This window comes from Mustelus asterias, chromosome 17 (genome assembly GCF_964213995.1).
Source record: "Mustelus asterias chromosome 17, sMusAst1.hap1.1, whole genome shotgun sequence".
Classification (NCBI taxonomy): Eukaryota; Metazoa; Chordata; class Chondrichthyes; order Carcharhiniformes; family Triakidae; genus Mustelus; species Mustelus asterias.
This window is the reverse complement of record NC_135817.1, coordinates 48,561,930-48,584,616: the sequence shown is the minus strand read 5'-3', so window position 1 is coordinate 48,584,616 and position 22,687 is coordinate 48,561,930. Positions and strand designations below refer to the sequence as shown.

At 41.8% G+C, this 22,687-nt stretch overlaps 1 protein-coding gene and 1 pseudogene across 4 annotated transcripts in view; one reads left to right on the top strand and one right to left on the bottom strand.

Moving 5' to 3' along the window:
- Nucleotides 1-22,687, top strand: part of caska (calcium/calmodulin-dependent serine protein kinase a) — a 405,920-nt gene that overhangs the window by 228,171 nt on the left and 155,062 nt on the right. For all 4 annotated transcript variants that reach the window (XM_078232613.1, XM_078232612.1, XM_078232611.1 and 1 more), the window contains exon 10: nt 19,618-19,717. In XM_078232613.1, the coding sequence (XP_078088739.1) occupies nt 19,618-19,717 (100 nt within the window). The remainder of the gene's footprint in view (nt 1-19,617; nt 19,718-22,687) is intronic.
- On the bottom strand, nt 14,486-14,627 carry LOC144506703 (U2 spliceosomal RNA; annotated as a pseudogene).

Genomic DNA, 22,687 nt, shown 5'->3' with positions numbered 1-22,687 from the left:
GAAGCCCTGCAGCAACCCCCTAGCAGAATTGACCACCCCTGTGGAAACGGCACCGTCTACATGACTGGTTGTGGTGTCCCAGACCCCACTTACCTATCTTTGAGTGTTCATGACTATAGATGCATCCCCATCCTGCATGTTCAGACACAGAAGTGGTGAACACTAGTAGGGACTCTGCTGAACTGCAGGCCCTCAGGCTTGTAGGTGTTGAGAGAGGGCAACCATCTTTAATACGGATAGCAGCCCTGCCAACAAGATGCAACCCAGATCCCTCCACCTGCTTTCAACCCTGACAGTGGGATCTCTGCTGCCTCCTGAAAATCCAGCCCGTTATTTATTCTTTCATGGGACATGGATCGCTGGCTGGCCAGTTTTTATTGCCCATCCCTAATTATCCTTGGAGGGCAGTTGAGAGTCAACCACATTGCTGTGGGTCTGGAGCCACATGTTGGCCAAACCAGGTAAGGACAGCAGATTTCCTTCCCTTAAGGACATTATTTTTCAAGGTGCAAGCAAAATTAGCATTGCCTAATTTTTAATGGGGGCATGCTGCTTGCAAAGGGACTTGGTTGTCCTTGTGCAAGAATCACAAGGAGTTGGTTTGCAGGTGCAACAGGCAATCAAGAAAGCAAATGGAATTTTGTCCTTCATTGCTAGAGGGATGGAGTTCAAAAACAGCGAGGTTATGTTGCAGCTGGTGAGGCAACATTTGAGGTACTGTGTACAGTTTCGGTCTCCTTACTTGAGAAAGGACATACTGGCACTGGAGGGGGTGCAGAGGAGATTCATCAGATTGATTCCGGAGTTGAGAGGGTAAGCTTATGAGGAGAGACTGAGTAGACTGGGGCTATACTCATTGGAATTTGGAAGAATGAGAGGAAATCTTATAGAAACATATGAAGGGAATAGATAAGATAGAAACAGGGAAGTTGTTTCCACTGGCGGGTGAAACTAGAACTAGGGGGCATGGCCTCAAAATAAGGGGAAGCAGATTTAGGACTGAGTTGAGGAGGAATTTCTTCACACAAAGGGTTGTGAATCTGTGGAATTCCCTGCCCAGTGAAGCAGTTGAGACGACCTCATTGAATGTTTTAAGACAAGGATGAGGGGACATAGCTTTAAGTTGAGGGGTGATAGATTTGGGACAGATGTCAGAGGTAGGTTCTTCGCTCAGAGAGTAGTAAGGGCGTGGAATGCCCTGCCTGCAGCAGTAGTGGACTCGCCAACATTAAGGGCATTTAAATGGTCATTGGATAAACATATGTATGATATTGGAATAGTGTAGGTTAGATGGGCTTTAGATTGGTTTCACTGGTCGGCGCAACATCGAGGGCCGAAGGGCCTGTACTGCGCTGTAATGTTCTATGTTCTATACATTTTTGAACAGCAAAGGAATTAAGGGCTGTGGTGAGCGGGTGGGTAAGTAGAGCTGAGTCCACGCAAAGATCAGCCATGATCTTATTGAATGACGGAGCAGGCTCGAGGGTTCAGATGGCCTACTCCTGCTCCTAGTTCTTATGTTCTTATTTTCCTAGCTCTTGCCAGCATCACGCAGGAATGCCAAACTACACATAGGGCGGGATTTCACAGCGTTGCTTATTCCAAAACCATAAAATCCCACCCGAGGTCAATGGACCTTCCTATGCTCAGCCCCTTCCCTGCTCCAATTCCCGTGATGGGCGGGCTGGTAAAATTCCGGCCATAGTCTTGAACGTACCAATTGAAAACAAGTGTATAAACATCCAATGATAAGCTGCTAAGGTATATAAATGTGAGCAGTGAACAAAAACTATCGATTTTATTAAGTAAAAATCAATGAGGTTGTCCATATATTTTGATATTCGTTTAAAATGTCATATTGAATTCCTAAAAGTTGTGACACAAATAGATATTTTAAAAATCACAGTTTTCCAAATAAATTACTTTTGAAATATTCTTATGTTTGAATGTTTTAAGAATTCTAGAAGTTAAGGTCATGGACTTTAGAGAGGTGTCACCGTCACCTTTTATAAATAGACTCCATGTCATGAAGCATCTATGCTTACAACTGACAGCAAGGCTGGTTATTTATGGAGTGTGAGAGATCAGTTGAAGTCCAATCACACACACCTTCATCCTCATACATTCATGAACAAGAAATGCAGAAGTAAAACTTTAGACTTCAAAATGTTGCCTTTATTTTTGTAATTTCAAATCGTTAGTGATAGGTTCTGAACAAAACTGAAATTATTGTTGCAGCATTATTTGATATAGAAAAAAATATGGTAATTGGTTAAATCTTTTGTTAAGTCTTATTCTTCACCCTTTGCATAAAAGTCCATAGAATAAATTGATGGAACAACCTTTCTAAATAACATCCCAGATGAACAGTTGGTTACTGGAAGGCACATGCATAGACAAATTAGTTGATTTTCTGATGCTACTGTAGTGAGAAGGACAAATGTATTTAGCTGCATGGACAGAGAACATTTATTTCCCAGGAATCAATTAGAATCACCTGAATTATCTCTCAAATTCTGTCCATCTTTTTTAGATGCACTCTGTACCCTAATCATAATCCCACACCCCAACCCCTCTTGCAATAACAGGTTTTCATCACTGGGTCGATGTTAGAAGCATATTGATATATTCAGAAATTTGAGCCAAATATTTAGTTTTGTTTTGAGTTTTTTACCACCCTTCTTCTGTTGTCATTGCATTTCCTAGATTGCTGTCAGTAATTTAAAGGATGCTAAACTTTTTAGACAATATTTCACTATGTAACACATCATTTATTAGGAAATATATTTGAAAGTGTATTTGGATATGCACTAAAATTCCTCCTGAAAGGCTGTTCATTATACAATAAGCAGTGGAAATACAAGGTTTAACTTGGATGTGGATAATGAATTAGCAACTGGAAACAAAGCAGTGGGTTTTAAGACTCTCACTCAATACTTTTTTGTTTATGCCTAGTGCAAAAATCAGTTTCCATAGACAAACAGAAACTTTTTACTAAGCAGAATATGGCCTTATCCAAAATATTTAGCATACTAAAGCTTTGGCTAAATCAGGAGCTCTTCTCATCAGGGTTTGTTCTAGAAATGGTTTTGGATAGTAACATACACTCCTGATCTCTCTGGACCATGAGCTCAGATTAAAAACTGCTAATTTGTGTTTTTAGATTAAACTGAAGCAAGAACAAATCAGCAGATTAAAGTGGTTACCCAATCTGCGTTTGGCCTCCTCATCATAGAGGGGACTGCATAAGACCAACGTAGTTTGGGTGAGTGCTTTGTGGAACATCTCTGTTCTGTCCTCAAGTGTAATTCAGACCTCTTTGTGGCTTGCCACTTCACTTCCTTATTTCATTAGGACTCTGAAAATTCAGTCTTTGGCCTCCTTTACTATTGAAATGCAAGCTTCAGAAACAATATTTCAATCTGAATATTAAGTTTAATAACTTAAGACCTGAATTTTCTATTTCAAGTGCCTCCATTTTGAAGGCTTTTTTGTGCACCTTTCAGTTCCTTGAGTGTCGTCAAATCCTTTTGTCTTTTGGCTTTTCAGTGAAATTATGTCCGTATCACCCATAACACTTCTATTTCGGCTAGTTTGTTTTCAGGCCATCACATTCAATATTCTGTCCAACATGTCAGCAAGCATTCCTGACTCTACATTTACCTAGTTCTTCTTTACCCCATCTCTATCCCATCCTTCCTTTCTTCTTTAACCTTTTAAAGCGCTTTCTTATTTTGCATTTTCTATCTCTAATGTAAATTTATACACACACTAACTGGCCTTCTGTTTTCAGATGTGGATCAAATTGTTGTGTATATCCAGAATCTTCTATTTTGTTTCAGATTTCCAACATTCTTTTTATATGTATAAATGGTATGCAATCAAAGCTGGCTTCAGGATCAGGAAAGGAGAGGCTAAGAAAGGATGGAACCCATGTACGTTCTAAACAAAGTGTGGACCATGGGTTTCAAACTGGGATAGAATGGAAGGAAACAAAGTGAGGTGGAGCCTGGAAATAGAAGGCAAGGAATTTTGGAATCTGAGAGAAGGCTAATACTTGAAGGGGATGTGGCTTGGGATTGAACTGGCATCTGGCAAGGCCTTGCATTCAGGAACAGTGGGAAGGTGGCCCCAAATAGGATATATGTCTATGTCGACCTGACAGGCGTGGGTGGGTGTGCTAGCAAACCAGAAAACAAACTTCACCCAGGTGCACCTTCTGGCATCAAGATGGCATCCCACTGGCAACAAGCTGGCACTACCTGGGCACTATCCCTTCCCCGAGTGCTACATTCACCTCTGAGCTACCCTGGGAGTACTGCTTGTCAGGTGCACACCACCTGAGTTTAGTCGTGCTTTGTGCAGTTCTGACATCACACTGCATGGATGAATTTTTCGACATGGTGGAATGATTCAGGCATATGGACCTGATAATTATATGTTAATGTATTATAATGAGGTTCTCAACATTAACACAGCCCATCACTGATGAGAGGAGGGGGCAATTGCTTCCTGCTATGACATCAGCATGAAACGCAACTTTGACCTTCACGGGATATTTGCTGCTGCTGTCACCGAACCCACCTGGCACAAATGGGAGGTGAAAATCTTGGCCAATATGTGGGAACACTGGTGAATATGAGGTCCTAGCATTCAGAGGTCTTATGTATGGGAGCACAGGGTCCGTAGCATTTGTGCAGTCTGGCAATATTGCAGGTAAGGGATTTACGTACACGGAAGTTTGGCAGCACTTGCTGTTGGGAAGGATGGAGGAGAGGGTGCTGGTTTTCAGCGATTCCTTGTCTACCATTGTTAATACAATCTTGGGTTTGGCAATATCAGTGGGGTGGCAGAGAGTGGAAATGGTTCAAGGTTAGAGAGTAATGACCGAGGTAAATTGGATGGGAGTTGATCTGGGGTTTGATGGCTCTGAGGAGATGATAACAGTACCTGGATCTTGACGCATTGAGTATTTGTACTGGCCAGCTCTGGTAGAGGGAATAAACTGTGTAAGACTTTCTAGCATTGAAGGAGGAGGATCATGGATTAGACTGCAGATTGGCCGGGGTTTTGATGGTCGCTAGATACTAGACATTTAGTATCTGTCCCTAGCAACTGTGGGGAAGATCCTTTTTATTCATTCATGGGATGTGAGCGTCACTAGACCAGCATTTATTGCCTGTCCCTAATTGCCCTTAACTGAGTGGCTTGCTAGGCCAATTCAGTGGACGTTAAGAGTCAACTGCATTGCTGTGGATCTGGAGTCACATGTAGACCAGACCAGGCATATAGGACAGATTTCCTTCCCTAAAGGACATTAGTTTCATTTTATTTGGCAAATGCAAAGTCCTTAAGCCAAAGTTTCTTCCATTCCTGCCATGATGAGTGCACATGGGCCTCCATTGAGTCTGTGGATTGGACTATGATGTGGTGCATAGTTTGTTCTCTCCCACAGGCACATCGGGGCCATAGAACATTGGTGAATCAGATGGGTTTTTGGGGCAGCATTAAGGAATCTGGCATTTGTCAGCACTGATAGAGGAATGAGGTTTCTGTGCTCTGCCACTCTTAAATAGGGAAGAGTCTGGGATTTTGGTTCTGTGCATTACGTTTGGCGTTCTGGTGGTCATCCCTATAAAACAATCGCTGTGCAGTGAGAATTTTAACGGATAGTTAAAGCCAACGTTCTTCAACTATCCTGTCCCTATGTAATGTTGCACGGTTTGCTGTAATTTCTCTGCTAGCTGGCTTGAGGTTATGGCAAGATATTTATTTATATACAGACTTCACAATTGGTTCAGTTTATATTTGACTGGCAACTGATTTTTAAATTTGTGTAGCAGGATTTTCAAACTCCATGCAGTAAGTTGCAGTTGGAAGATATTGTCAACTGAACAGTTTAAAGATGTGTGTTTCCGCTGAAGGAGAGTTTCACTCTAAATCATTTAATTTACTTACAGATTTATTAGTTGTATAAAATACATTAAGTGGCATATTTTAAATGAAATATGCTGTGCATATCCTTGGTAAACAGCGATGACTTTCCGCACTCTCGCCTCCTAAGTCACAAGTAGGGCCTGGGTGGGATTGTGGTCGGTGCAGACTCGATGGGCCGAATGGTCTCTTTCTGTACTGTAGGATTTCTATGAAGTTGGGGATTCAGGCCCCACTTTGGAGAAGAAAGCACCAAATGAGGCATTAAACCAAACCACCCTTGTGAATATAAAAGATCCATGGCACCATTTCAAAGAGGTACAGATGATTCAAAGGTGTTCTCTCGGATTTCCTAGCCAATATTTACCTTCATATCAACATTACTAAAACAGATTATTTGCTTTGATTTATTATTGTCACGTGTATTGGGATACAGTGAAAAGTATTGTTTCTTATGCTCTATACAGCCAAAACATACCATTCGTAGAGTACATAGGGGAGAAGGAAAGGATAGGGTGCAGGATATAGTGTTGCAGTTATAGGCAAGGTGAAGAGAAAGATCAGCTTTATATATGATAAGACCATTCAAAAGTCTGATGACAGCAGGGAAGAACCTGTTCTTGAGTTTGTTGGTACATGTTTTCAGACTAAGTGTCTTTTTCCCGACAGGAGAAGCTAGAAGAGGGTATGTCTGACATGTGTGGAGTTCTTGATTATGCTGGCTGCTTTTCCAAGACAGCAGGAAGTGTAGACGGAGTCAATGGATGGGAAGCTGGTTTGCACGTAGGACTGGGCTTTGTTCACGATTCTTTGTAGCTTTTTGCTGTCTTAGACATACCAAGCTGTGATACAACCAGAAAGCATGCTTTCTATAGTGCATTTGTAAAAGGTGGTGAAAGTCGTAGTGGACATACCAAATTTCCTTAGCCTCCTGAGAGAGTAGAGGCATTGGTGGGTTTTCTTAACTATAGCGTCAACATGGACCAATCAGAACTAGTTGTTGGTGATCTGGACACCTAGAAACTTGAAGCTCTTGACCATTTCCACTTTGTCCCATTGATGTAGACAAGGGCATGTCCTCCACTACACTTCCTGAAGTCGATGACTATCTCCTTCCTTTTGTTGACATTGAGGGAGAGATTATTGTCGTCGCACTAGTTCACCAGATTCTCTATCTCTTTCCTGTACCATGTCCTGTCATTGTTTGAGATCTGACCCACTATGATGGTGTCATCAGCAAACTTGAAAATCAAGTTGGAGCGGAATTTGGCCACACAGTCATAGGTGTATAAGGGTTATAGTAAGGAGCTGAGGGTGCAGCGTTGTGAGGCACCGGTGTTGAGGATGATTATGGAGGAGGTGTTGTTGCCTATCCTTACTGATTACGGTCTGTGGGTTAGGAAGTCTAGGATCCAGAGGGAGCCGCTGAGCTCTAGGCCACGGAGTTTGGAGATGAGTTTTGTAGGAATAAGAATAATCTTAACTGATTGCATTATTGTATTACTGTTCGTGATAACCTGCAAATTGGTGCTGTGTTTCTTATATTAAGAAAATGACTATGCTTCAAAAATACTTCATAGTCTGTAAAGTGCCTTGGGGCTGTCCTAATGGTATGAAAGGTATTATATAATTGTAAGTTTTCCTCTTTTCTTCCTCATCCAAAGATTCTTCCAAAGATTGAAGTAGCAATTTGTTAATACACAACCAATAGATAAAAAACAATTACTAAACAGGATTTCTGCTCATTATCCTGAGCACATTACTAGAAGCTGACCTAGACCTCGACACAAAATAGACATTCTCAACTGTTTGGTATCCACCTTTGGTTGCAATCTAAAATATGCAAGTCAAAATAATTCAATGCAATAAGTTTTCAAAGTGGCATAAAGATAAAAGCAGCACTGTCAGTTTAGGGAGAGGAAGATGATGCTTGATAACTGGGGAGAGGATCTGGCCATTTAGGAGGCACTTTGGGACTAGCATGGGAATATAGGAGTAAACCAGGAACGTGAGCACAGCTACATGAGGAAGTGAAATAGCACCTGCAGGCACAGCAGCTTAGGAAGCACTTCAGTCACTATAGTACCAAATGGTGGCCACAGTGAAAAGATAAAGTTGCCATCCAATGAATGGGTGCCATGTTCATGGCTGCTTAGAAGAATAGAAAGTGGTTCCAGTGAAATCCTCTGATTTCAGTGCCCCTTTTCTGCAGATAAATAAACTAAACTTACTAATAAATAAACTACAGTGTCATAAGTAGGCTTAAATTAACATTGCAATGAAGTTACTATGAAAATCTCCTAATTGCCACACTCGGTGCCTGTTCGGATACACTGAGGGAGAATTTAGCATGGCCATTGCACCTAACCAGCACTTCTTCTGAACTGTGGGAGGAAACCGGAGCACCCGGAGGAAACCCACACAGACACAGGGAGAACGTGCAAACTCCACACAGACAGTAACCCAAGCCGGGAATCAAACCCAGGTCCCTGGCACTGTGAGGCAGCAGTGCTAACCATGTGCTGCCCTAGACAGTGGTATGCAGTCTATGTTCCCACTGTAAACTATGTTTGCTCCCATTATAGTCATGGGTGCTTTCTGTGGTCAGGGTACAGCTGAAGTGCTTTCCGTGATCGTGATGCTGCAAACTTCAAACACATTAGCATATTTATCCATTTGTAGGCGTGAGAAAGAGAGACTGAACAGGAGCAATGAGTTTGCCATTTGAAGAACTGTGTAAAACCCAGATAAAGAACAGAAGTTTCAGGAAAGGAGCAGAACTTGAGCCCTATTTATATGTTTGTCATAATACCTGTTTATGGAGAATGAAGAAAGAACATTGGTCATACAGAAGCTTCTGAAACTGCCTTTATTAATTTAAAAAGTGACACTCCTGAACTGTTAAAATGACTGCCAAAGGGATCAGGTAACCTTTGCAACTTTAACACAGACTATCAAGCTTCCCGAAAGTTCTGAATTGAATCATAATGGGTGGGGGTCTCCCACTTGAATGGACAGCTTAAATAGCACTCCTTAGTGGAATTCATATCTGCCAGTATCAAAGCTTACTCCAAAACACAAAGTCGATAGACTCCTAAATTCTATCTCCAGGTATTAAAGGAAAGCTGACAAGACCAATTATTCACAAGTTGCGTGAAAACTTGCCATTTACTTTCTACTGAATATCAATGGCTGTTGAGCATGTGACTGAAACTCATTCTCTGATACTGAAAGGTTGTCATTTACTTCCTGTTGAATATCATGATTATTAACCACGTGAATGAAACTCATTCTCTGAAACTAAAATCATTTTATCTCAGAACTCAGGAGGGACTTCACAGTCTGCAGAATAACAGTGACAAGACAACAGCTGTAAAGAAAGGTTGTGCTTATATCTTTCAAGAACTGACGTGCTTAAGGGTTTCTTTTAAAAGCTTCCCAGCCTGTTTCTAAAACTCCCAAGTTCACTTGATTTGCTGAACAGTCTTTTTGAAGGAATCCTGCAATTATTTTGGAAAAGGATGGTTCAGGATACACTCTAGATGGTATGAAGTTAAATACAGTGGATGTTCGAAAAGATTTGGGGGTTCAGGTGCTTAGATCTTTAAAATGCCATGATTGGTGCAGAAAATAATCAAGAAGGCTAATGGAATGCTAGCTTTATGTCTAGAGGACTGGAGTATAAGGAAGCAGAAATTATGCTGCATCTATACAAAACTCTGGTTAGACCCCACATAGAGTACTGAGAGCAGATCTGGGTACCATACTTTCGGTATTGGTCTTGGAGGGAATGCAGCGTAGGTTTATAAGAATGATACCTGGATTACAGGGGTTAAGTTATGAGGAGAAATTATACAAATTAAGCTTGTTTTCTCTAGAATCTAGAAGGTTGAGGGGCGATCTGATCGAAGTCTTCAAGATATTAACAGAAAAATACAGGGTAGATAAAAAACTATTTCCACTGGTTGGAGATTCTAGAACTAGGGGGCATAGTCTAAAAATTAGAACCAAACTGTTGAGGAGTGATGTTGGTAAACATTTCTAAACACGAGGGTGGTAAAAGTTTGGAACTCTTCCACAAACGGCAATTGATACTAGATTTAAAGGTAATAAGGGATATGGGCCAAAGGAGATAGATGGAGTTAGACCACTGATCAGCAATGATCTCATTGAATGCCAGAACAGGCTATATGGGCTGAGTGGTCTTCTCCTGTTCCTACATCCTATCCAAGCTATCTGAACTTATCCAAAACTGGGCTGTCAACAGCAGAAAGTGTTAGCTGTTCCTTTGATTGAACACTTGTAGAATATTGTACAGTTCTTGAGTGTCTAGTGTGTAACTAAAAGACAGCTGAAGACAGGAGTAACTTGAGCTTTTCAGTCTATAAATAATAGATTTATAGATTTCACGAAGTGATAATATGAGGTATATAAGATTGTTAATAGAATGGAAATGTTATTCAAATTAAATTGTTGGAGCAGAACGAGGGCACATAGATTAAAAATAAGTAAACAGAAATGTTATAACAGGTATCTTGATGTTCTTCACACAGAGGTCCAACACTTAAAATAGGCAGAAACCCTGAATTCGTGAATGGAGAGATGACTTTAGTCTCATTCTGAAAGGGCCAATTGCCCTTCCTCATTCATAATTACCTGTGGCATTTTGTTCTTGGTCCAGGGCCCAACCAGTCAATAACTCATCCATGTCCACCAAACATTTGACCTCACTTTTGTCTAACTTTACTTTAAATAATCCCAACTGTGTTTGTTGCCTGCCAGCATCTTAACTACTTGTTTAAGCTATTTCTGTCTACAAAGGTTCCACAGTTATCTGTAAAACCAAATCCCTCTTGCTTATTCTATTTAACTGATTATTTCTCAGAAGTCTACCATTCTTTGTGTCTCTACATTGCACTCGAAGCAAGCCAGTTGAATTATTTGCCTTAGTCCTGCTACCAAACTGTCATTCCTTTTTGTTTAGACAGATATTGCTTCTCTCCATATACAATGCCAGAACAAATAATCCACATGCTGTATGTAATTATTAACACCTCATCTTATTAACTTCGAGTTCTATTTCTTTCACCTCAATACAGAGTTTTCTTAGTTTCTGTACAAAGCACAATACCTACTATATATAGGTATGTCTCTCTGTCCAACTATTACATAGTTAGCATTTGTAGCGTAGAACATACTATTCACCAAACGGGTCTATGCCAGCATTTATGCTTCACTTAATCCTCCTCCCATCTTAGTTCATCTAACTTCATCAACATGCCCTTATATTCCCCTCTCACTTTCTCTAGTTTCCCCTTGAATGCTAGTCACGTCAACTACTCCTTGTGTTAGTAAGTTCCATGTTCTAATTAGTCTATGGATAAAAAGGTTTCTTCTGAATTTCCTAGTGGATTTGTTTGTTATACCTATGCCCCTAGTTTTGATTTCTGTTGAATGAAAATATCATCGCTATGTTTACTTTATCAAATTCTTTCATTGTTGTAAAGATCTCTGTCAGGTCAATCCTCAGTCTTTGGTCCAGATTGTTCAATCTTTCCTGATCCGTTTTCCTCAGTTCACATATCATTTGATGAAGTGTGGCATCAAGGAGCGCTAGCAAAACTGAAGTCAGTGGGAATCGGGTTGAAGTCATATCTGGCATAATGGTGGGGTTGTGGATAGTCTGGAGGGATGTCAGAAGTTACAGAGGGACATAGATAGGATGCAAGACTGGGCGGAGAAGTGGCAGATGGACTTCAACCCAGATAAATGCGTCGTGGTCCATTTTGGTAGGACAAATGGGATGAAGGAGTACAATATAAAGGGAAAGACTCTTAGTACGGTAGAGGATCAGAAGGACCTTGGGGTCCGGGTCCATAGGACTCTAAAATCGGCCCCGCAGGTGGAGGAGGTGGTTAAGAAGGCATATGGTGTGCTGGCCTTTTATCAATCAAGGGATTGAGTTTAGGAGTCCGGGGATAATGATGCAGCTATATAAGACCCTCGTCAGACCCCACTTGGGGTACTGTGCTCAATTCTGGTCGCCTCACTATAGGAAGGATGTGGAAAAGATTGAAAGGGTGCAGAGGAGATTTACAAGGATGTTGCCTGGATTGAGTGGCATGCCTTATGAGGATAGGCTGAGGGAGCTCGGTCTTTTCTCCTTGGAGAGACGGAGGATGAGAGGAGACCTAATAGAGGTGTATAAGATGTTGAGAGGCATAGATCGGGTGGACTCTGAGGCTTTTTCCCAGGGTGGAAATGGCTGCTACGAGAGGACACAGGTTTAAGGTACTGGGGGGTAGGTACAGGGGAAATGTTAGGGGGAAGTTTTTCACACAGAGGGTGGTGGGCGAGTGGAATCGGCTGCCGTCAGTGGTGGTGGAGGCGAACTCAATAGGGTCTTTTCAGAGACTCCTGGATGAGTACATGGAGCTTAATAGGATGGAGGGTTATAGGTAGGTCTAGAAGGTAGGGATGTGTTCGGCGCTGTTTGTGCTGTAGTTTTTCAGTGTTTTCTATAATGGAAGATGATTGTAGGAAGTCAATCTTCTCAGCCCCAGGACATAGCTGCAGGAGTTTCTTGGAGTAGTTCCCTGGACCCAATCATGCTCAGTTGCTTTATCAATGACTTTTACTCCATCATAAAATCAGAAGTGGGGGATGTTCACTGCATAATGTTCAATCCCATTCATATCTCTTCAATACTGAAGCAGTCTATGTCCATATGCAACAGGACCCAGACAACATTCAGGCTTGGGCTGATAAGTGGCAAGTAGCATTCATGCCACCCAAATGCCAGGCAATGACCATCTCCAACAAGAGAGAATCAAACCATCTCCCTTAACATTCACCATCAATACTATTGCTGAATCCCCCATTATCAGCATCTTGGGGGCTACCATTGACCAGAAACTGAACTGGATCAGCCATGTAAATGTTGTGGCTACAAGAGTGAGTCAGAGGCTAGGAATTCTGCAATCTCCTGATTCTCCAAAGCCTACACACCATCTACAAAGGCATGTCAGGCGTTTAATGGAATACTCTCCATTTGCCTGGATACAACAACACTCGAAGCTCAAAATCATCCAGGACAAAGCAGCTTGTTTGATTGGCACGCCATCCACCACTTCAAATGTTCACTCCCTCCACCACTGACATCGTGGCGTCAGTGTATACCATGTATAAAATAAACAGCAGCAACTCACCAAGGTTTCTTCAACAGGGTCTTCCAAACCGCAACCTCTGAAACCTAGAAGGACAAGGCATCAATACATTGGAACACCACCATGTGCACATTCCCCTCCACGCCACACACCATCCTGACTTGGAACTATATTGCTGTACTTCACTATTGCCGAGTCAAAATTCTGGAACTCTGCAGTAGTGCAGTAGGTGCACCTACACATCACAGACAGCAGCGATTCAAGAGGCAGCTCGTCACTTCTCCAGGGCAGTTGGGGAAGGACAACAAATGCTGGCCTAACTAGCAATGCCCATATGCTTTGAAAAATTTTTTTTAAATTAGTAAATCTTTTCTTGCACTTTTTCCATTGCTTCCATGTCTCTTTTATAATATGTAGACCGGTCTAACCAATTTTTTATACACCTATTTCTTTTTGATAACTTGTTTCATATTGCCATATTAAAAGCAAAAATATAAAAATTGTAAGGAGTAATAATTTCCTTTCTGTATAGTTTTGACTTAATTGTTTGCCTTTATTTATCCTAGTGAATCATACAATCCCTATAGTGCAGAAGGAGGCCATTCAGCCCCATCAAGTCTGCACTGACTCTCTGACACTGCATCTTCGACCAGGTCTACTCTCATCCTATCCCCATAACCCCACGTATATCCCCTGCTAATCCCCCCAACCTACACATCTTTGGACACTAAGGAGCAATTTGGCATGGCCAATCCACCTAACCTGCACATCTTTAGACTGAGAGAGGAAACTGGAGCTCCTGGAGGAAACCCATGCAGAAATGGGGAGAACGTGCAAACTCCACTCAGACAGTCACCAAGGAATCAAACTGAAATTAAAGCCTTTAATCGATGTAATCCTATGTAATTGTGGATTGCATGCAGGTGTGATCCTGATGTCATTACAGTTGATTTTTTACACTTGTTCCAGGGGCTTCACAGAGAAATCCTGGAAAATAAATCCTTGAAAAATTGTGGGAATGCTGGATATTGCAGAGGCACCTGCTTGACTATAGTTTATTTACAGCTGGCCCCAGGCTACATAAGTTCAAGATATTGCAGATTCAGCTTTAATGCTTTGTTAGTCATTGTGCACATGCCACACAGCTGATTTGCTGTTTGTGCACTTTCCAAAAAAGAGAAAATCACTTGGTCATATGACAGGATGTGTTTCAACGTTTTTTTTAAAAATTCCAATTCAATCAAATCAAGTCCAATTCAGAGTCTCAACAAGTTGAGACATTCCCGATCCAAGCTGACAAGACAGGGCTCTCACCTCCTGTCTTGGGCTTGATCTACATGATCCAAGCTGATTGGAGTAGGCATAGCTCCTCCTCCAAGGTGTGATCTCATTTGCATCTTAGCCAAAAGGCCAAGATGCTGCTTTTAAAAATTGCTTCAAATGAAGCTAAAATGTAACCTAATGACTTTAACCAAGCACAGCATGTCGATACTACACTTGATCTTAGCCAAAAGGCCGAGATGCGATGATCAAAGTATACTATTGACAAAATGTAGGCAAAATTGTAACATTGCAACTGCTGATGTATGATTAATTCAAGATTTTTGGCTGCTTAAATAATCGACGTAGTGTTTTATTTAAGTGGGGAGGGGCGGGTACTACCCCATAGCCAGTTATGTGGAATTCTTGCAGCATGTAGCTTCCCTTGCAGCAAGGGAAGGCAGTGGCATAGTGGTATTGCCATTGGACTAGTAACTCAAGGACCCAGGGTAATGCTCTGGGGGCCCAGATTGGAACCCCACCACGGCAGATGGTGAAATGGGAATTCAATAAAAATTTGGAATTAAGAGTCCAAATATGACCATTGATTGTCGTAAAAATCCATCATGTCCTTTTAGGAAGGGAAACAAAATCTGTCACCCTTACCTGGTCAGGCCTATGTGACTCCAGACCCACAGTAATGTGGTTGACTCTTAAGTGCCCAACCAGCAAGGCCCGCATCCCATGAACGCATAAAAAAATGTGCAACACGTGTCCACTACTGTATATGCTACTTGTTACAGTCTTGCCAGCAGTTAAATCTGTTGTGCTTGTCAATGTTTACAGCAATAGTTCTGCAAAGTAGGTTCTGTCCAGTACAAATCTCTGGTCTTGGCCAATTTGGGAATGCAGTATTGTGGAAATGTTAACCTTAACACCTGGTTACTGTATTTATCCCATTAGATGTGCACTAGACGTTACAAGAATCCCTAGACTTTGAAAAGTAGAAGTAATAATGACGTCTGTTGTTTAGGCTACAAACTGCAGAACAGGTTTACTAAATGTAACAAATAAGCAATAGCAATAGGCAGTGCATCAATGTATACTATTTTTCCATGACGTTTAACTCCATACTCCTTCCTCAGGTCCCAACATGCATGTCTTCCCTACCCACAATGGAATCTTGATAAATTATTGCCACGTGATGTGTTTTCCATTCTTCAACCAAGTTTGTCAATTAATAATCATTTCTATCTCTAACTCCCTTAAAATCAGCACGCCACAGTTCTAAATTTTGTCATAGCTCAATTTAAATAGAAATTAGATGAGTATGTGCTGGAGATAGTAATAGAAAGATATATATTCGAATGTTCACTGATGATTTGCTAGAATAGTCTGTCAAGATTCAGCAAGACTTAAGCAGCGCTGAGGCTTGGGTTGATGAATGGCAAGTGGCATTTGTGCCACAAAAGTGCCAAGAAATAACCATCTCCAATAAGAGAGATTTGTATCATTTCCCTTTAACAGTCAACGACATTACCATCGCTGAATCCCCCACCTTCAACCTGCTGGGAGTTCGGCCAAAAATTGAACTTGACCAGTTATATAAATACTGTCGCTACAAGAGCAGGTCAGAGGCTGATAATTCTGAGCAAGAAGCTTATAGCGTCCCAAAAGGTTATCCATCATCTACAAGACACAAATCAGGAACTCTTTGGAGCTGCATTCATGAAGCTGAACATCATCAAACAGCCTGCCCACTTCAACATTTACTACCCCCAGCACTGGCACTGACATTATGTTGGGAGGAAGCTCATGGACAGCATCTTCCAAACCCGCGACCTCTACCACCTTGAGGAACAAGAGTAGCAGATGTATAGGAACACCACAGCCTTCATAGAATCATAGAATCCCTACAGTGCAGAAGGAGGACATTCGACCCATTGAACCTGCACTGACAACAATCCTACCCAGGCCCCATGTCCGTAACCCCACGTATTTACCCTGCCAATCCCCCTGACACTTGGGGGCAATTTAGCATAGCCAATCAGCCTAACCTGCACATCTTTGGACTGTGGGAGGAAACCGGAACACTTGGAGGAAACCAACGCAGACTCGGGGAGAATGTGCAAACTCCACACACTACCTGAGTCTAGAATTGAAAAGTTTTAAAGTTTATTTATTAGTGTTACATGTAGGCTTACATTAGCAGTGCAATGAAGTTACTGTGAAAATCCTCTAGTCGCCACAATCCGGTCGGTACCTGTTCAACCACACTGAGGGAGAATTTAGTATGGCCAATGCACCTAACCAGCATGTTTTTCGGGAGGAAACCAGAGCCGGAGGAAACCTACACAGACATGGGGAGAACATGCAAACTCCACACAGGCAGTGACCCAAGCCAGGAATCGAACCTGGGTCCCAGGTGCTGTGAGGCAGCAGTTCTAATCACTTTGCCACTGTGCTGTGCATGTTTCCTTCCAAGCCAAACAACATTGGAACTATATTTTATCACTATCCCATCTTAGTTGCTGGATCAAAATTCTGGAATTGCTACCTATCAGCACTGTGGGTATACCAACACCATGTGAACTGCAGTGGTTCAAAAAGATAGCTCACCACCACCTTCAGGTTTTGGGCAGAGGGCAAGAGGCCCATGGTAACATCATCTGCAGTTTGTTTAACTTGCCAGATAGCAGAATGAAAGAGAGCTTGGTGTTGAATGGGAGCATCTGGAAGATACTGTCATCCTCAATGCCAGATGTCACAGATTCTGTTGTAGCTGGACCCATGATGCGGAGATCACTCTCCTCCATAGGCTCAGGAGATGCAAGCATTCTTGTCCCACATGTTTTGCTCTATTCCCTTCTATTTTGTACCACCTTGTCCACAAGAGAGAGGAAAGAAAGTCAGTGAGCGCGTACCACTGTATTTGGGTGATATGCATCCCATAACTGACAAGCTGAATGTATGTGTTGGCAGTAGGACTTGGGTGTGAGGCTCACAACGTTGTAAGGGGGTGATCTAAATGTCGGTATGAGTCCCAAGTGCCAAACATCGGTGCTTGGAAAGTGATTGGGGTGTGATCCATTGAGCAGTCTGAGAGGCTGGTAGAGTAGGAGATATCATGTGAAGATGCATTCACTGACATTGACCACATGTGAGGTATTAGACTTTTTGTGGTGTTCCTGCCAGGTCCTCAGGGCCACATGCTTGGAGTTGACCTCCCTGACCCCCTGCTCTCAATCTCCTCCAGGGTCTCCTAATCTCCCACAGAAGCAAGGCATTTCATTTTGTCCATCTCTGCCACTAGGGCTTTCAGCACTGAATTTGTGACCATGGAACCTCCCTTCTGCCCTGATGTTCCATTTACTTGGTTTACAATTGCAGCAATACCATAGCAGTCTCCTGTAATTCAGTGCTGCTTCCTTTTAAAAGGCACATGCTATTAGTGCACACTGCTTGGTTCCCTCTTGCAATAAAGGTCAACATTCAATTTGCCTTCCTAATTGCTTGCTGCACCTGCACATTAGCTTTCAGTGATTTATGAAAAGGGCACTTGGGTCCCTTTGGAAATCAACACTTCCCAGCCCCTCTCCATTTAAGAAATACTCTGCATTTCTGTTTTACCATTCAAAATGTATAACTTCATATTTTTCCACTTTATATTCCATCTGTCATGTTCTTGCCCACTTAGTGAACCTGTCTAAATATCATTGAAGCCTCTACATCCTGCTCGTAGCTCTAAATGTAGAAGCAGCCGGGGGCACAAAAGCCCCATGCTATAATCAGATAAACACATTGGCAGCATGGAATTTGCATGCTACCGACCTCTACTTTACAGGGCATAGCATGATTGTGAATTATGACCCTCATGCCCAAAAAATAGCACAGACCAATTATAGTGTTCTTAATTTGAATTATTTCTCAATATAAAACTTATGCTTATTATTCAACTGTTTATTTGGACACTGGAATGGCATATAAGTTTGATAATTCTAACTTTCTGCTATCTAGGCAGAACTAATCTTGAAATTATTATAGATTTCGGGAGTAGACTAAGTATTAAAATTGAGACCACAATCACATGAAACCACATGATCTTACTGCATGATGGAGCAGGCTCAAGGAACCAAAACAGTGAATACTGCTCCCAATTTGTATGTTATATGTATAATCTTCCATAAACCTCCAGAGGATCAATTCCATTATTCATGCTGTATGAAATGCTGCTTTGTATGTTTTGGTAGTAAAATATTACTTTGATAATGACTGAGAGACAAAGGAAGACTCTCATATATTTTTCATTAAAAATATCTAGGTAATTGATTAAAAATCAGTGATGGACTACAGTGCACCAGGGTGTGTTTCATCACAAGCCAAAAGTAAATTATGGATGAGATGTTTTCCTTTTGAGTTCTAACTTTTTCTGTTTGTGATTATGTTGACTTTTCAGCTGCAACTTTGGTACAAAGTAAAGTTTATTTATTAGTCACAAGTAGGCTTACATTCACACTGCAAAGACGTTACTGTGAAAATCCTAGTCGCCACACTCCAGCGCCTGTTCGGGTAGACTGAGGGAGAATTTACCATGACCAATTCACCTAACCTGCACATTTTTGGACTGTGGGAGGGAAACCAGAGCACCCAGAGGAAACCCACACAGACACTGAGAAAGTGCAAACTCCACACAGACAGTGACCCCAGCCGAGAATCGAACCCAGGTCCCTGGAGCTATGAGGCAACCATGCTAACTAACCACTGTGCCATTGTGCTGCCCCCATAAAAGAAACTATTCAGTGAAAGGTGAAGCTGAGTAAATACATGATGTGTGCTTTGTAGAGGTGTTCCAGTCTTTCATTCTGTCTGTAACAAAATTTATAACATGTTGTGATATGGATACTACCATAACATGGGTGGCATGTGCTTAGCAGTGCTGCCTCACAGCGCTAGGGACCCAGGTTCGATTCCCAGCTTGGGTCACTGTCTGTGCGGAATCTGCACATTCTCCCCATGTCTGCGTGGGTTTCCTCCGGGTTCTCTGATTTCCTCCCACAGTCCGAAAGAAATGCTGATTAGGTGCATTGGCCATGCTAAATTCTCCCTCAGCGTACCCGAACAGGCATGCACAGCATTTGTCTTTTTATTGAGGATAATGGTGTGATTGTTCACCCAATCGTGTTATTTCTTGGTTTAGGATGTCATCTCAATGTAACTGCCCAATAAAGTTATAGATGTTTCATTTCATTTATTTCAGGGGGCAGTACTGGCAGCTGTATCAAGCCACAAGTTCAATTCTTTCTATGGAGACCCCCCTGAAGAGCTGCCTGATTTCTCTGAAGACCCCACTTCCTCAGGTAATTTTTTCCATTTGAGAGAAACCAGACATTAAAGCAGATCCCTATGTAACCTTGATTGAGCAAAATGATGAAGCTCTACAACAAAAATATATTTTATATATATTAAATCCATGGCCCAAATCCTCACCTCCCAGTCATCAGATATGGGACACAAGTTTGGAGATGGTCATCAGAATCCCATGGAGGTCCTGGCATGCACATGTGTGGAAATTGCCTTTGAAGTTTAAAGTTACAATGGGCTGATTCCTGCTGACCCTGTGAGAATGAGACACTGAGCTTCAGGTCAGAGATTTGGGTAATATGGGGGTCTTACCTGGCCACCTAGCCTGGAAATGTTGCACAGCTTAATATCTGGTCTAACTCAGTGATTATCTGGCATAACTTAACGGAGCACCAAAACTGATTCCTCCCACCACCAATCCCCAACCTGAATACCCACCTACTCACCCGTTCACCCCAACCATCCACTCGCCCATTCGTCCCAACCATCTACCGACCAGTTCCACAAGGAAGTATTCAATGAATGGCAGGACACCAGGAAGTTCTGTGGAGCAAAGGGACCTTGGCTTGTTTATCCACACATCTCTGAAAGTGGAAGGGCATGTTAGTAGGGTGGTGAGAAAGGCATATGGGACACTTGCCTTTATCAGTCGAAGCATAGACTACAAAAGCAGGGAAGTCACCTTGGAGTTGTATAGAACTTTGCTGAGGTCACAGCTAGAGTACTGTGTGCAGTTCTGGTCGCCACATTATCGGAAGGATGTGATTGCGCTGGAGAGGGTGCAGAGGAGATTTACCAGGATGCTGCCTGAGATGGAACATTTAAGTTATGGAGAGAGGTTGTGTAAGCTTGGTTTGTTTTTGTTGGAGCAGAGAAGACTGATTGGCAACCCAATCAAGGTGTACAAGATTGAGAGACATGGACAGAGTGGGTAAGGAGCAGCTGTTCCCCTTAGTTGAAGGGCCAGTCACGAGGGGACATGGGTTCAAAGTGAGGGTTAGGGGGGATGTGAGGAGGAACCTTTTTACCCAGAGGGTGGTGATGGTCTAGAATGCGGCTGCCTGGGAGAGTGGTGGAGACGGGTTGCCTCACATCCTTAAAAAGGACCTGGATGAGCACATTATAACATTCAGGGCTATGGGCGAAGCGCTGGCAGATGGGATTAGGCGGGAGTTCAGGTGCTTCTAATGTGTCGGTGTGGACTCAATGGGCCAAAAGGCCTCTGCTGCACTGTATGATTCTATGATTCACCCGTTTGTTCCAACCATCCATCCACCTGTTCACCCCAGCCATGCATCCACCCATTTGTTCACGATCCTCCTGCACAAACCCGCTCCCCCCACCCAGCTCCACCTCGCACCCCCCCCCCCACCATCCCACCGACCTTCTCACTCCTCACCCCGCCCACGAATTTGCTTTTACTTTAGCAAATAAAAGGTGCAAATTTTCAAACTTGTTGCCCTCATTTGAATTTGTATATGCAAACATCAGTATTCATTTCATACAAACTCTTGCCTGTGGTTAGAGCTCTGCATCTGGTAATCTATAATTAGATAGTGATCGCTACTTTACTTCCTGAGCATATAGAATTTAGTTTTGTGCAGCAGTGCACTAAGTTTAGTCTGAGTTGCCAGTTTGTATTCATTGCTCTTGATTTTGTGATCAATATAAAACCAAACTTGATGGTGTAACTGGGTGTTTACCTCTAACAGTAAATTTCAGTGCATGTCACTGAAAGACCATCGGCTTCTGAAATATGTTAAAATAAATTGCAATATTGTAACAAAATGTTGTGTAAGTTTGCGGTGAACAATTCATTACTTACGGAAGTGTGCTCATTGTACCACTTTGCTTGACCATCCCCAAAGGTGCACTTGTATTTCCTTTATATCTGAACCATTCAATGACAAAGTCCTTGCTGAAAAATTGGTGTTGATATATTCTCTTAGTTGTAACCATTGAAATGTCCTGCTTTGAAATTGTAATATAATAGTTATACTATTATGATGGTAAAAGAAATGTTCATGAGTATCTGACTTAATTTGATTAGTCCTGAAGTTTTAACCGCTCATTTCTTGTTTAATTCTTTATATCATTCAAAGTACCACATCTGATTTGATCAGTGAGTTTACTGTCAGTGACACCAGTCTTGACATCAAGATAGACATTTAGTGCTGCACAATATGTTTTTCACCAGCACTTTGGTAACATTTGAGCACTGGTACGGACGTTCACAAATAATTGCTGTTTTGTGAACAATGCGTTTAATTAAGACTCACCTCAAACCCAGGATTAAGTCTGAAAGTTTAAAAAAAATTGCATTTTTTAGGGGATTAGCTGATTGCCTTTTGTTTTATTTGTTTTAATGGGGAAATGATGGAGTTAATTTTATACTCATACATTACCTTCTAATGCATCTGATCAGTTAGTAGATTGGTTAACACAACAAAAGTTATGTTCAAACAAAACTGTTCTAAAGCAATGTTGTCCAATCAAAGTTTCTGAATGGCTACAAGTGTAACTGCAGTGATACCATTTTACACATGCATTAATTTTAGTGAGAATGCTTTCACTAACTCAAACACTGCACGTAAATGTGTTGCACATGTGTATTTAATTAATAAATAGCTGCCATCATTTCAAAATTAAGGAGGTAAGGTACTTACAATTTTTTTAAAAATACATCCTGCTTTTAATCTTAATTTTACTGGCAAATGTACAAAAAGGCACATGTGTACACCATGCCTATTTAAGTATTAAAGTTTCATACCCAAGAGTGGTGTCTATTATTTTTAATTTACTACAGTAATCTGAAAGGTAACTATCTGTTTCCAGATTCCCAATTGGCCGTATGTGACTAGTGGCACTGTATTGGGCAACACTGAGCTGAAACATTCACTGATTGACCAGTGGTGGCTTCAACTTTGAAATGATTCCCAAAAACAAACATAAATCGCTTCCTTTTC